At 41.6% G+C, this 16167-nt stretch overlaps 1 protein-coding gene across 1 annotated transcript in view; it reads left to right on the top strand.

The window, feature by feature from the left end:
- p3h2 (prolyl 3-hydroxylase 2) overlaps nucleotides 1–16167 on the top strand; it is a 48897-nt gene that overhangs the window by 28650 nt on the left and 4080 nt on the right. The window contains exons 2-6 of the mRNA XM_076088021.1: nucleotides 4488–4640; nucleotides 5342–5531; nucleotides 10099–10230; nucleotides 12404–12531; nucleotides 15705–15794. Of these exons, the coding sequence (XP_075944136.1) occupies nucleotides 4488–4640; nucleotides 5342–5531; nucleotides 10099–10230; nucleotides 12404–12531; nucleotides 15705–15794 (693 nt within the window). The remainder of the gene's footprint in view (nucleotides 1–4487; nucleotides 4641–5341; nucleotides 5532–10098; nucleotides 10231–12403; nucleotides 12532–15704; nucleotides 15795–16167) is intronic.

The following is a 16167-nucleotide window of genomic DNA, read 5'->3' as shown; positions in this document are numbered from 1 at the left end:
TAAGGCTTATCGGATGCTAAATGTCTGATGATCATGAGGTCAAGTGAATAAGTCGTTTAGCCTTCTCACCTCTGCACATCTGGCCTATTACACCATGAAGTGAGTCTGAATTTCACATTGTCTGTTTCGATAAGTTACAAAAATAGTCGGACGCAGCTCCCTCCCCAAGTCCTACGTCAGAAAGTTGAGTGTGAAGTGTGGTTTCAGTCACTGTTCAACCATAACTCACTTCGGTAAGAGCTTACTGAGACCGTAAGACCTGAAAACACTCTCTTTAGCCTTGACATCCTCACTGCACATGGACGTCTTCTGATTCATTGCAGCTGTGCTAGTGTCCAGTGTTAACCTGAACACTGACCTCTATTATCTTTACAAGAGTAAGCTGTAGGAACTCTTTAAACCAGCTTGTCTCTCAAGTATACGGGACTGCGGTTGCCAGGTTTGACACTCGTTGACCACTTGTTGCCAGCTCCTCCCTCATTTGTTGTGTGGTAGTTCTGCTTCTGATAAGCCATCTGTGTAACTGTAGGATACGTGCTGTTTGCCACAACTGCATCTCTGGCGCCAGCTCAAGCTTATTTACATACCTGGGAAACAAGCAGGAGGCCCAGAGGAGAAAAGCATGCAAATGTGCGTTTGCCTTGGCACTCCTCGGTGCCCACATCAAGAGCACATCTCTCGGTGCAGGGCGAGGCGTCAGGGCGGTCCAGCAGCTCTAACTCAGGCTGCTGTTTAGTGAGGAGGGCAAACTGAGGACTCTGACTGAGTGGTAGTTATTCACCTCTGCAGGTGCACCTTTTGAAAATCATGCGAGAGGAAAAATGTACTCGTGTGGTACAAGATGTACACACGGTTTGCTTTTAATGGCAGAGTTTTAGCATTGCTGTGGTTTTAAATCTCGTCCAGTTTTATGTCAGAATTCACTGATAGAGTTGAGATCAATTATTTCTGTTGTGTAGTGCTCGTGCTAACATTTTTCAGTTGCTGTATGTGGCGCAAAGTGATGTGCAAGTTGAAAAATATATATTGATTTCATCCCTACCTTTCACTCCTATGGAGAGACGCAGCACAACGGCTAAAGTTTTCACAGAAAACAACTTAGTTTCCTAGTATCCATTCTCTCCTCTGTGGCAGACACAGGAGAGACGAGGCATTTTGATTTACACATACACCGCTGTTTATAGGCTTTTGTGCTTTCCATGACACAATTCAGAATAATGGCAATCTAGCTTTAAACCCATGATTGATTTCTGCTCCGTCACCCTGAGGGGGTGTTTCAACCTTTCACTCTGCTCTGGTTGATATATGAGCATGTGTTTTCCATTCAGGATCTCTAAGCGTGGGCTATTAGGAGATTTTGACAGTTTGATACAGCACTCAGACTCCAAGAAATCCTCCATGTTGAATTATCTGTCTCCATAACATAGTAGTGACTTGTATGTGTGAGTTCAGGTGACTGTAAATCTTTTCTCACCCAAGTTGGTGAATCTGTCTCGCACTGAAAAACACAGTAGATCTGGTCTTTGTTCTTCTTCTGCTTAACTGTTCCAGATTCCTCCAAATGGAAATTTGAGGTTTTGTCATGGCACAATTTGATATTTTTGTGTCTTTTTGTTAGGAATAATGTTATCCATGACTGTGAAAGCCTCATGATAGAACAGGAAAAACACAGGGAGCCTCTAAATGTTCAAGGCTTCCCCAGGTTTTGGGATGTCTAGTCTCGGGACAATAGATCTGTCTGTGGCAAACCACAGCTGTGTTTGTGCTGGGACGTTGCACTATGCACTATTCCTCCATTTAATCTGGCCGGAGCCAGATTGTCCCCGAGGGACTGAGGGCAGCCGGGGCCGGAGGAGGTGGAGGCAGGTGAGTGCAGGTCTGTGACTGCAGACTAACTTCCTCCTCACCTCTTCACTCCTTTGTACACCACAACCGCTGTATCTTTGCTGTTAAGTCTGTGGGAGTCTGGACTAAACATCTCAGCAGATGATTAGCAAGTCAACAATAGTGTCTTTAAGGGGGGGGGGGGGGGGCGTTCTCTCTGAATAACCTTGGGGAGCCTTTTTCAGGAATGCAGCAGCAGAGGACTCATGATGTGTGCTTGAGGTTGCGCCATCAGTTAAAGGAAAAAAAATCCAACCCAAGATACAATAACTGATTACATCAGCGATTAATGCATTCCACGTTTTAATGTGTGCTCAAGTGTTGCAACTGAGTTTTTTGTTTACTCATCTTTCCTTAATGTGTGTTGTGCAGTCTGTTTCTACTTGATCGTGGTTTACATCTGCACATTTCATAAGAACTCTGTCATAAAATTGGTTTTAACTTTTTTAGCTTTTGAATATGCATGTAAGTGCAGCTATTTCTTCTGTATATTGTCTGTCATTCATTTCTTACTATATGATAATCTGAATATTGATCTCTACTGATCTATCGCACATGCCATCACATATTCTGTGTTGGGTCATGAACCAATGTGACCAATGTCTCACAGGATAAAATGTTGAAGTGATGATATTTTGGACAGACATGGATGGAAACTTGACTGGTTGCAACATTTTCTATCTGAACTCTGTCTGTACTCTTATTCAGCATTGGAGTTGTTCTTCATACAGTATTTCATAAAACTGGTAATGCGTTCCACATGAATTGACAAGAAGACCTAATATGTGCCACTCACCGAACCTAATCATCCAGTTCTGTCTCCCTGTGGCTTCAGCCGGGTGATCTGACGAGGAATGCGCTCAACGCCACCTCAACTCTTTGCTAACATGTCCGGCTAACATGTCCGGCTGGGCTTTCCTCTCCTGCCTCTTCTGCTACCACATTAAAGAGACCCAATCGTGTCTCATGGGAGTCATTCTTCATGAAGGAGTGTGTTGTTTGTGGGGAAAAATTATTTCTGCTTCTTCTATCAGATCTGTTTGTGATTTATGAAGCATTGAGCGGACTTCGTGGAAACACAAAGTTTTGTTTTTGTATCTACGTGGGTCTGTACATTCAGCTGTTTGAAGAAAAGGTCATTCTGCTCTTGAGCTACATATTTTCCAAATCTTGTAGAAATGTGGGAATTCCGGAGCTTTATCTTTCTAACTCGCCCCGTGAAAACAAAACAAAAAGCACAAAGGTTTTCATAACAACATGAACCAGTGCTGAGTGGCAAAACAGAGGGCTGAGTGTGTTGAGAAGCTCTCTCAGCCAGTTGTGTTTTTGGCAGTCGTGCCAGTGAGGCTGACCTTCTCAACTGTGAAACACTGGGATCTGTATTACAGTTGCACCTGTTGGGAACATGAAGGATTTAAACAAAGGCAATAATGTTGCTGCAAAAGATCCTTCACAAGAGAGCAGAGAGTTGATTAAAATAAATTAATTAACAACTATTTTGATTCATTTATTACTTTAGTCAAGCATTATTCATTCATTCCAACTCCTCCAATGAGAGGATCTTTGGGTTTTGGACATTTTTAAAACGTTTGGACTATTTTCTGACATTTTATTGACTAAACCAATAATAAATTTATTGGGAAAATTTATTTCTCAATTGGCAGATTAATTGAAAATTCGTAAAAAAAAAAAAAAAAACATAAAGTGAAAAGATCCTAAGATCCTATTTGCTTCTTGTCTGGCACAGCGTACTCCACTGTTTTTGCCTTGTTTTGATGTGCTTGGTTTAGTTTATCAGTCGACCAGCTGATGTATTACAGCTGCTGGCTTTCATCCGTTTCATCTTTAAGTCTTCGTCTGCACTGTATCCGTATCACTCACAAACACACATCAACATTTCCCTGCTACTCAGCGTTTCTCTTATCTTGCCTGCAACAGTAAACGGTCTCTTTTCCCATGTGTTTATGTTTGATACATTTCTTAGGAAGAGGTTGTGATGCCTGCGGTCAAAATGTAGTTGAATACTCCCAACATCAATCAAGTTCATAGTTTTGAGTGCAGAGACCTCATGCGTCATAATAGCTGCAGGAATAGTGAACTGTAATAAAGACGTCTCTCTCTGATGACAAGATGTGGATGGGAACAGTCTGTTCTCTGTTTTCTGATTAATTAGATTCAGAAATATTACTTATTTTAAGTGGACTCTTAATTACTTGCCAAAAATTGATTTATAGGAAACGTTTGAATGCACCCTCGTATAGTGATCTGTTCTTCCTGCAGAAGAACGCCTGCAGGTTGTCTCTCTGATTTTCCAAATTTTCTGAAAGCACTTGAATTTACAAAAATTCAATTTCTGTTTGATTTTAATCCGGTTTCACATATTTAAAAGAGAAATGGATTCAACAGAATCACTCTTTCCTATTCTGTGATTGTGTTGGGCAGATACTTAGTAAACACTTTCTTCCTGCAGTTACAAACTCACTAATTTGACATGTCATGACTTATTTTAGCTAACTTCATCAACTGCACAGCTGAATGCGTGCCTTCACAGGTCTGTTATTATTATTATTATTAATGTATAACATCGCTCTTTCTCTCTTTAGTTGAAGCAGCCTGAAAAGGCGGCGGCGGCGGCTCACACTTATTTCCAGGCCAACCCAGAACATGTGGAGATGGGTCAGAACCTGGAGCAGTACAAAGACCAGCAGGGCGTTGAGGAGGAGCACTTCGTGGACCGAGAAGCGCGGCCTCACCAGGTAAGCCAGGAAATCTTAATACAGAGACGTGTTAACATGTAGACTTTACTTTCATCTTTTTTCAAATCAGGACAAAACTTTTTCTACTTCATTTCTTTCTACTTGATGTATATCCTGAAGGGAAAAGTACAGCTGTGGCCCCCGTATGAAGGGGCCTTTGTGTTAATGCCACTCTGAGTTTAATGACTGGAAACTCTTTAGTGCTTGTTGCGGTAAAACCCCGAATCCTGAAGAGTTTTGGATCCTTTTTGCTCCGATTCTTTTACGATCTCATTTCTCTGTTCTTTCTTTATCTTCAAGTCACGCAGAACCTTCTGGAAGAAACTTTGAAGCACGACTGATAATTTACGTTATTGTGTGCCTGTAACTTGCCTTTACTTTCCAATCCAAAAGACTATAAATTCATGTATATTTCATCGTATTATAAATGTATTAATAAGGAAGTGACAGTTCAGGTTAACCCAGCCAGCGTTTCTTCTCTTTATTCCAAACAAATGACCACCGCTGCTGCAGGAAACGTGACGTGTGCCAGAGGACTTGTAAAATGAATTTATGAAGAACAAAGATTTGCTTATATAAAACTGTCAAAGATAAATGCCTCATTACACCGGTATGTCATAAAGAGCTTTGCTGAACACCGGAGGTCATAAATACTCATCCCATCATTCCTAACTCTCATGATCCTCCGTCTCTCCTCGCAGCGCTCCTTCGCAGCAGCAGTGAGATTGTATGATAAAGGCGACCACGAAGGAGCCATCGCTCTGTTTGAGGAGGCGTTGGTGGAGTACTATAAAGCAGACTCGGAGTGCCGGGCCCTGTGTCAATGGCCGCAGAGGTTTGAGGGCCACGACTACCTCCGCTACCGTTACAGCCTCCATGAAGTCGTATCGGGTAAGAGCCGACATCTCGAACAAGACACGGAAAACTGTTGACATTCATCTTTCCTGCATTTATTCTCAAGCTGCATAATGTAAATAACCAGGGAAATAATAAGGCCATATATATTGCATTCAAATCCCAGCATAAACATAAACATGATTTGCATTATGGACATGATTTGTTGGTGTAATCAGCTGTATTTATTCTTCATAATGGCAAAATTAGAGAAATATGGAACTACTTATCCTGCAAGTTTGTAATTGGAACCAGGACTTTCTTGTTTAGGTTCTGGTTTACATTCTTCGCACCCTCTTTGTGTTACATTCACAATGTTGATTCTGATATGACAGCTGGCACTAATTAAGCAAAACCGTAAGATGGCATCTAACATTGGTTCAAGCTGTTTCAGTTTGTTTTTCTACTGTTGCATAATAGCATATTTTGATATTTTATTGCTAGTATGAACTGATGTCTGAATTGACCTGCATGTTGAAATGCAGTAGAGCGTTGCTCATATGTTCTTTGCCTTCTAAGAAACCCTGCCCTGTGTTTTCTGTTGATGTGAAAATCCCACAGTTTGTGTTCATTTTTAGACACGCCGCCCTCTGACAGTGGTTTCATAAATCCAGTTTTTAGTTGATTCTAAATTAGACTGTTCAGTTGTGAAACATCTCATCAACTTGACGCGACTGTTCCACCAGCACGTGACTGAACTGCGTGGCCCTGAGCCCGAGCTGGGCTTTGTTGTGGTGAGATGGAGCCTGGGGACGGAACAACACCCTTCATGCTCACTGGGTGATCAAATCTCCCTGGCAGTGGCTTGGCACTGGGTCAAAGGGCAGACGACGGATAACAGCCATAAAGAAAGGCAGCTGTGTTTAAAGGAGCCATATACAACATTCCGATCATTAATATAGCAGCAAACAATTACTTGCTATGTAAATATATGGTGGAGTAATGTCTAGCTGAGCATAGAATGAAGTCGTTATCCGAGCTTCTCCTTGCTTTGTTGACATAGCCGGGCCAGCAGCGCTTGCTTTCAGTGCATGTTGGTGCACGTGAGCGTACCCCACTGGCTAGCTCACGGCCACCGCTCTGCACTGCTTTCATATTGTGGTTGGAGATGATAATACCATCGCAACCGACAGCGTGGTTGTGGAAGCGCCCATCCTCTGGTTCCCACTCAGGTAAACACTGTTAGTTCTGTTAGCCCGTTTGTGCGGTTAGTACCATTAGCTGCGAGCCTCCGGCTCAGGCGTCGCCATGTTGAGAACCATTGAGCCAATAGAAATGCTCCCAATCTTGTATATCCCCGACACATGTTGCAAGATTTGATCCCACAGACTTCCTTCAGTTGTTCATTGTTGTATGGTTTACCACAGCACTGAGGTCTGAGGATTATTAAATTAGGGGGAAAACTGCATCCAGCTCTTTTAAATTCAGGACACATTCCACATTTTAGGGTTTGTAAATGTTATCTGAACATTGACGTTACTTTAATAGGCGAGACCACATTACAGACCCTTGGGAGTCACTAAACCCTACTTATGATGTTATGGCATGGTGTGGAAGACTCGTGACACATACCAGAGCCTACTCATCCAACTGACTCATCCAACTGACTGCCCAAGTATTTAGCTTCCACAGCACGTTTTTAACAAACTCGTTAATAGAATCAATCAATGGATAACGTGCAGATGCAGAGGAAAACTCTCAACCAAATCAGCGCCTTAAATAATTGTACACAGTCTCTTGAAAATAAATCAAATGTTAAAAAAAATAAAGGTAAGAAATAACTCAAAGGAAGATCGGTCGGAGCCCCAGTTAGCCCCGAAGTGTTGAGCGATATTCTCTCTGATGTGGACTGTGTTCAGTTACAGCCCTGGGATTTGGTAGACATGCTCTGTTACCATCTTTGACAGTCCTGAGAAATAGCCTGAACCAGAGACAGAACAGCAGACTGAGTGCACCCAAAACGCCACTACGAGTCACTACAAGACTCTTCTTCTCTGTCTGTCTTTAACCTGAAGTAACCTTGTTTCTTCCTCACTGCAATCGGAGGGCTTTTTCTTCTTAAAGGAACATTTATTACAAACGGCAAATGTTATTGTTGTGTTGAATATATTGATTGAATGGTTTCATTTGGGGCTCTCAGTTTGTGGTTCAGAGACTTCCTTCTACTTTGTTAATATTTAAACTTGCAAAGTTTCTTTTTTTCATTGTTTGATAGTATAGCTTGTTAATGACTGTTGACAAGTTTAAAATCAGGTTTCAGAACTTCCCACCAACACCTGAACACACCACCTGGTACCCTTTTCCATGCACAGTCCATGCTTTCGGTTACAAATTTCAGAACATTTTTGTACACAACAGTGGTGTAAATTTGACCAAAGTAGACCGGTGATTGTTTACTGTTTTATTTATTTGGAGTAACTTGCAGCTTAATACCCTTAGGAAGTAAAACAAAACCCAGGTCTGCCTGCACAGCCGCTACGGAATAGTTTCCTCTCTCTCTCCTAAACACAACAGAGCAGCTCAACAACAGAGGTCACTATAATTAATGAGCAGTAACGAGCACTACGCTAACTTTTATGTGCTGTGTAATTGTGTTATTTTGTTTAAAAAAATGGTGTGCAGCCAATAACTTATCTTGCTACAGAGAATCAGATGCTTTTGATGTGGAGGGAAGCGTGTATCCACAGCAAAGCACCAGATCATAATAACGTGATTATACTGATGTACATACACATCTACTGTGGTCAGTGTGGGGCTTCTGATGACACGAGTCAGACCTTTCTCTCTGGAAGTTGAGGTGGGTTTTGTGCGTTAGCCGCAGCTTAATTGCTGGCAAGTGTGCTTTGTCTCACATATGTATGGCCAGGTTGCATAAACACAGAAAAGCCGGCAAATTAGTTTTGGCCGCGCTTTGTTTTACTTAAAATCAGGGGATTATTTTCCGTAGCACCACTCCAGTAGAGTCTGTGATTATAATGTTTATTTGTGTACATTTGTATTTTTTGAGAGCAATATAATCCGTTACGTCAGTTAAATATAAGAGAAAGTATTTAATTGAATGACTTCCTCGTGTAGTGATTTGATTTTGTTTAGAAAAAAAGAAACTGCGTTACGGTCCTGCTTGATTCTGGCTTAAAACATTTCATATTTCTGCTCCTCTGAGACTCTTGGAAGAGATTGAAAAAGACCACAACTCTGCTGTCTGGGTGAGGAAAGTAGCGCTGCAGCTGCTCAAGAGTGACCTCACTTTACAATCACGCTCAAAACACAAACACACACACACACACACACACACACAATCACATCCACTCTGATGGTTCTTCTCTTGGGGCTCGACATAAGGAAGTAATATGCAGCGCCTCGTGAAAGCCGTTGTTCCTCAGGTGGTGATGAATCCTGGTTGTTGATCCTGCGGGGAAGACAAAGACATGAAAGCACTTTACTGTTCAAAGGGGAACAACATTTAGTTGATTTACTTCACAGTAACAGGGAATAACATGATGTTGGACATGCTGTATTTGATTTGATACAGCTCCTCAAGTTGAACTCACTCCAGGTTTTTTTTTTTTTCCACAAATACCAGACCCTTTAGCCCTTTAGGACCCTTTAGAGAACTAAAACTAAAACAGGGAACAAAAGACACTTTAAGAGCAACTTTCAATATGTGTTTTATACAAAGTTCTTATTATTTTCAGCGTAGGAATAAATAATGGTGCTCTCCTATTCAATGGGGATCTATATAGTAAACAGACGATGAATACACTTCATCGGCTAAGTGATGTAGCCTTGACGCCAAACAGGTTTGTCTGTATAATTAAATCAATATAATAAGCTGGAGATCAGCTGCTATTAGTTTCTCTTACAACTGTAATGCTAACAAGTTATTCATTATTTTCAGCTGTATTTCCAGTGGTCCTTTAACCCTGAGCTGATATTACACCAATGATCTCAGCAGAGTTAATGGCTGTGGGCAGGGGACTAAACTGGAATAGTGCCCATATTGCATTGGTGCATTACATTTGCAACAGACCACACAGTCGTATAAGTGACTCAATATGCCCAGTGGTATTAGGCATGCAGTAAACTACGTGTAACTGTGGTACAAACGCTGTAACGGGACCTGGTGGCCACTGTTCTGGTTTGAAACTATGTTGGACTGATCAAACCATTGTTTTAGTTAATCAACCAATAAAAAATGTTTTCTGGCCAAGACTGCATGTCTGTCCATCTGGAGGAAGAGTCTGTCTTCCTTTTTCTCCCATTAAAATTTTTTGAGGGGAGATTTTCCTCTTATAGATAAAGAGGATTGTAAACCCGTTTTGAGGACTCAAAAATAATTTCAGATATCCAATTGTTATTATTTATAAGAACTGTTGTTTCATAACCTTAATGGTCTACTCTGCTGTTTTCTGTAAAATCGTATCCTCACCTCAGTTATATCGATATGGAAAACACGGGTATCTAGCCCCGAAACCAAAAACCCAATGAAATAAGAATCCAGATGCAACATTTAAGAAGCGGCTAACTATCTCAAAGTGAAGCTGATGATCTGATTTTGTTTTAGATCACTTCACTCAGGTGCTGCACTGTGAACACGAGTGCGTCCGAGACCTCGCCACCCGGCCGGGCCGCCTCTCCCCGATGGAGAACTACCTGCCTCTGCACTACGACTACCTTCAGTTTGCCTACTTCCACGGTAAGTTGTTCAAGGAATGTAATACTTATTCAGACCTTACTGATTTAATTTTTCTGAAACCTTTTTAAACAAACCTCTTCCTGAACATGACATCTATCTGACTATGCTTAGTGTAATTATGAACAAAGAAGATGTATACACCCATAGGTCAAACACTTGCATACGTGCATGTACAAGAACTCACCGTGACCACAAAGAGCTGCAGACGGGCCGAGCCGATCAACTGTTGGCCGCACCCCGTTTAGAGTTTCTCATTGCTTCACAAGAATTACATTATCTTTTATATGGGCGTATCCAGTCTGATGTAGGAGCTCTCAGGTGTTTGTTTCCGTGTGTGTGTGTGTGTGTGTGAGAGAGAGAGAATAAATAGGCTCAAGTCTTCTGTTATTGAAGTAGAGAAAAACCCTCCTAGACAAGTGTTGGCACAACAACAAAGCGTAGTTGGGAAAGACAGTGCGCTGAGTGGTTGTGAGATCCCCAGATTATAGTTAATGACCCATACGCATGTGGCCCTAATAAAGCAAAGTGGATCATTGGATCTGTGCAAACACACTGAGAGCAGGCTTTGATTTCTAACAGCCGCTGCTGGGTGTCTGTTTTTATCTGTCGGTCTTCTTGTCTGTGGAGCCTGAAGAGTCTTTAGTTCATAAGAAGAGTCTCGGTGAGTCGGTTATTCTACTGTATTATAAAGTGAAAAGACTCGCAGCTTAGTGTGCATCACTGCTTATCAAATCACAAATCTGCTTCTGTTTTTTTCAGTTGCATTCTTTGTTTAGTTTTTTTACTGATATCAATACCAATTATAATATTCTCTATTGCTGGCATTTTTCAGCCATATCTTTTCTATATTTTTGCATTCTGTTGTTACTGGCAGTCCTCCTTTTCAATAAGTGCGTATTCACACATAAAGGATTCACATATATAACTGCATGCATGTACTGGGCGAGTTGCAGAGGATGAAAGCCAGTGCTGGTGTGCATTTGCTTGTAAATTCAGTATCATCAGTCTTTTTTTAGTTAATTAAAGCAAGATGTATTTAGAAAGGTTGAAAAAGTTTAAATCGTATGAATTGCTAGCCGTATGCTTCAGAAAACGTTACATCGCTTTACATTGTTCTCTGTGTTCTGACCGTTTAATGGGGAACAAAACATACTGGTAGCTTGCTGCATTCCTGCAGAGGAAGGTTACTTTCAAATGCAATTTATTTTAATGTACCTTAATCTTGAATACACAGTAATTATGTTAAATAAGTACTTCTTTAATCACTTGTGTGTTGCCTACTTCAAAATCAAGGCAGTGTATGATTTACTTGTTGGCAGTCAGGTTTGAAACATATGGATTACAAAACTACTTCTCATTTTTAAAACAGTGCGCCAGGTTCATCTATATCTAGCATAGTTAGATTGTATTTTTTAGCATTTTTACTTCTTATTTCAAGAACCAGCTTTTTCTGTCACAAGTCAGTAATTTTAGTACTTTAATACCCAGCAACACTGTGGGCTGTAAGCAGTTAAAGCAGGATTGTGCTTTAGCTTCTTACGTTTCCTGAATAAATCCCCAATGAAGTTTTTCTGTTTGACTGAGCTCAATTCTCCAGACTCTTATTGACCAGGGAGCACACAGCTGACAGCCTCAGCTTAGGCCAAGACAGGAAGTCTTATGTTAGCCCTGCGCCTTTACAAGCTACTAAAGAATGTGTTTGTGTGTGTGTGTGTGTGTGTGTGTGTGTGCGTGTGTGTGTGTAGAGCATAAGGTATGTATGTGGTTACTGCCGTCTTTGTGGATCTGTGTTTGAACATAAATAAAAGTGTGTCTGCGTATGTGAATCTCTGGAAGACCGTAGGACGGTCCTGCTGTATGTTTGTCTCACTTCATCACTGACAGCTCCTCACAAGGCTCAGTCGTATATCATTTTTCCACTATGTCAACCAGAGTGCAGCTTTTACTCCATTGTGGTAATGCGTCGGGAATGTGAGCCATGATAGATACATTTCCACACACACACACACACACACACTGGTCATCCAGTCCATCCAATAGATGGCTCAGCAGAAACCCAATGCCGCTCTGTTGATCCACAGCACTACCAGAGGTCAAGAACTCCACAGGTTACCATTGATTGTGTCGACCACAAAGAGAAACCACTTAAACTGCTGTCTGTCTCTCTCTGCAGTGGACCGGCTGCAGGAGGCTCTCCAGTCCTCCGTGACCTACCTGTTGTTCCACGAGGGAGAGGAGTCCATGACGGACAACGTGGATTACTACAGAGAGATGCTGGGACACGATGGCAAGCCGAGAGAGGTGAGCATCTGCTGTTCTCGAGGGATGGGGAGGGGCAGATGGTTTGGAGGCTGAGAGTGAAAGATACAGTAAATACAAGGATGGATGGTTTGGTGAATTTATCTGTAATTCTTTCTCTTTTTTTTACAGAGATTTTATTAACTTTGAAGGGCAATCTCATCATGAGGATTTTTAGGGATGGATGGATCATTGTGTCTGTGTTAAAGTTGTATTGGTGAAAGAATAGGTGGAACAGCATCAATGACGATGTATAAATACATGAACAAGAGGTTAGAGTGTGGAAGTAAATCGGCATTGGGGAGCTATATATATATATGTGTATATATATATATATATATATATGTGTATGTGTATGAAGAACTAAAAGACGACAAAAAAATACATGTTGACATTATTAAAATGAATTAGAAAAGGCATATGCAAGGTAGACACACTACATGTTGGTTTGCAAAGAAAGAAAGATTTACAGATTAAAACTAATAGACCAAACTTCAAATATTAAAATTATCTGCAGAATCGGGCACAATATGGAAAGCTGCTCGAGATTTTAGGTGCCACAACTTAAAGAGTTCAAGGTTCACTTATTGTTATTCTGCAACACGGGCTTGCACAACGTAATGCAAGTAGTAGTCCCTTTATGCTACAGAACTGTTTGTCATGGTGCAGTATGGAGGATGAGTTGGGGAGTCCAGCAGTCTGCTCTGTAGTCTGGTGGCTCGACAGCGGATACTTTTGTATCACTTGCCAGATGGCAGCAGGGTGAACAGGCTTTGCTGGCGTCATTTAATATCCTCTGGGTTCTGCACAGGCACCTCACCTCCCCAATATCCCCGATGCTCGGTAGATGCGTCTGTCCTAAGCCGTGCACATCCCATTACAATTTGTAATGTTTCCCGTCAGGATGGTTTCTTTTGCTCCTCTGTCAAAGTTTACAAGAACTTGGCACAGGAATTTTGCTTTCTTATGTTTCCTTTAGAAATACAAGCTTGTTCTCTTTTGATCTAGTTGATGTAATAGTTGGGCGAACCTCAAATATCATTAAGGATAGCATAGTCTCCAGTTAGTTGAACAAAATGCCTTCGGATCGTAGGGAAGGAGACTGGAGAGGAAGAGTGTGAATATGAGGGTAAAGGGGGAGACGGGAGGCAGCAGGCCGTTTGCTGTATTTCTTGGATGAACTTGCTAATCGCTGCTTGGCGGCTATTGCCTCTTGAAGTTTGCTTTTCACTTGTACATGTTCTTCATCCAGCTGGAAGTATTAAGCTGATGTTGCTAAGTCAATGTGTTTACAACCACATATTTCTTCCTCTGGCTGTGCTCTTTATTATTTCCTTGCCCACTGGTATTCATAACACTGACTGATTAAAGGCTGAATGTCTGCCCACTACAGAAAATTCAATTTGCTAAGTCTGACTACCCATCAGCCACTTCAGCATCAAGAATTAGGTCTCCCTAAGACTCTGATCAGCTGCTTTGAAAAGTCAAGAAGCTCCTTGTTCAAGTCTCAATTACACAACCGCTTTTTCCTAGAAAGCCTGGTACTCATTATAGCGAGCGAGGCTCCCAGCAGGACTCTCTCTCTCTCTCTCTCTCTCTCTCTCTCTCTCTCTCTCTCTCTCTCTCTCTCTGTCTCTGTCTCTGTCTCTGTCTCTGTGTGTGTGAGAGAGAGAGAGATAAAGAGAAGCCGCCGTGTTGCAGCTTATGTTTTTGTACTCATAGCTTACATTTTTCTAGCCCTCAAGTATTTCCAGTCCCATCAGTTTACAGAACAGTCGTTGGCCCACAGATCGCCTCTCCTCTCTGCGCCCTCTCTCTCCCTCTGGCCTTGGGGAGCTCATTTACAGAGTCCTAGATCTGAGTTCCAGGCCCGTCCTGCCTCCCTGCCAAAGAATCCTGCTTTCAGGAATGGTGGAGGAGGAGGAAAAGTCATGTCAGAGTGCCCACAGAAGTCTCTGGGACAATTTGAGAGCTGTTTGTATTAAGGGGGCTGGAAAGGGATCTTCTGTTTTTTTAACCACAACAAGAAAAACACTACTGGATGCTCAAGTTTTATAATATTCATCATCATGGCTTCAAATCTAACCAGAAATACTAGAAAACATGACCGTATGTAGTCTTATAGAACATTTACACTCATTTGTAGATATACAGTTATATAATGGTGCTAACCCTGCTAGCATAGCAAACTACGACAAAAGTGCTGACAAAGCTAAGAGTGTTTACCGGGGGGTTGGGGGGGGGGACTACATTCTCTCCTCAGGTAGACATTACTCCACTATATCTTTACATGGAAAATAGTTGTTTGCTGCCATATTTCTTTAATTCATAATGATCGCCTTTGAACATACAGTAAGTATGAGGTAGTTAACAATGTTTCCATTACAGAGAGCACTGACAAGTTAAATTTTCCACCGTAAAATGTCCCGCTCACTACATATCTTGGTCATAGTGCTTTAATAACCCCATTTAATGGAAAATGGTCATGTTTTGTGTTTATTTACAAAATAATATATATCAGCCAATATATCATTATCACATTTGTTTTTAACTTGAATGTATCAACACCAGTATTGACCTCAATCCTATTAATACAAACCAATCCACCTTAATGCAAAGCCAAGAGCAGCACCGACTGTTACTGTATGAACCAAGGCTCGTGAAACAGCATATTTCTGCCTCCATTCAAGTTTTTACTTTGCAGGAAATGTAGTGAAAATGTCCTTCAGAGAAGACACAGGGAAAAAGAGGGGCCGTCACACTGCATTAGTCCTGGAGGCCATCACACTCCATTAGTCCTGGCACTGGGCCGAGGGAAAGACTCATTGTGGTTCCCTTTATTTGCGGTGAAAGGGTGAGGACAGGAGTCCACTGTCACTGTAAGATTTAGAAAAAGTTATGGTGATGAGCTTTGATACATGACAGGTTAATATTAAACCACCAATACTTTTATCTTTGCTGTAACTGTGAGCATGAAAACAATGCTGTGATTTAAAATCAGCTAAATCATTGGCCTGAATGTGGAATATTTTGTGATAGTACTGTTAAAATATATAATGTATTTCTCTCTCTTTTCTGCAGTTATTTCCCTCCTATACATATGTCAAGGACAAAATGTTTAGAATTACCGTAATGACTCAGGAAACTGTAAACCTTTGGTGTGTTTGTGTTCCCAGGAAGCTGCATGGTACCTGAGGAGGCACAAACAGGAACTGGAGCTCCTTCTGATTGGCAGCAAAACCATGGGTGTGGAATTTATGGAAGGGGTGAGTTAACAGAATACACCACAACATCCCAACTCTTGTTCACTTTTCATGTGTTACTATAAACTCAAAGCAGACTGCAAGTATTTATTGACAGACCGGTGCCCTTTAATTCTTGGTTTTCCCGAGAAATGAAAAGAGGTTGTGTAATTTAACGGCCGGTTATTCGTAAGCCAGCCCACATGTGTCTGATGCAGAGCAGATCTCCTGCTGGGTGTGTAAACGCATAAATGTGCCCCTGCTGCCGGCTGACTCAAAGCAGGGTAACAGGTGTCTGGCACTGCCGCCGTCCACTGTCCTCAAGGCCAACAGCGACACCTGCTGGCCACTTTGACAAATATCATATTTCACATGTACACGGCATTTAAGAAATCAG

The sequence above is a fragment of the Anarhichas minor genome, unplaced genomic scaffold (assembly GCF_050575085.1).
Source record: "Anarhichas minor isolate MPS153535 unplaced genomic scaffold, ASM5057508v1 ptg000010l, whole genome shotgun sequence".
NCBI lineage: Eukaryota > Metazoa > Chordata > Actinopteri > Perciformes > Anarhichadidae > Anarhichas > Anarhichas minor.
Note: the sequence above shows the minus strand (reverse complement) of the source record. Positions and strands in the feature narration are given on the sequence as shown.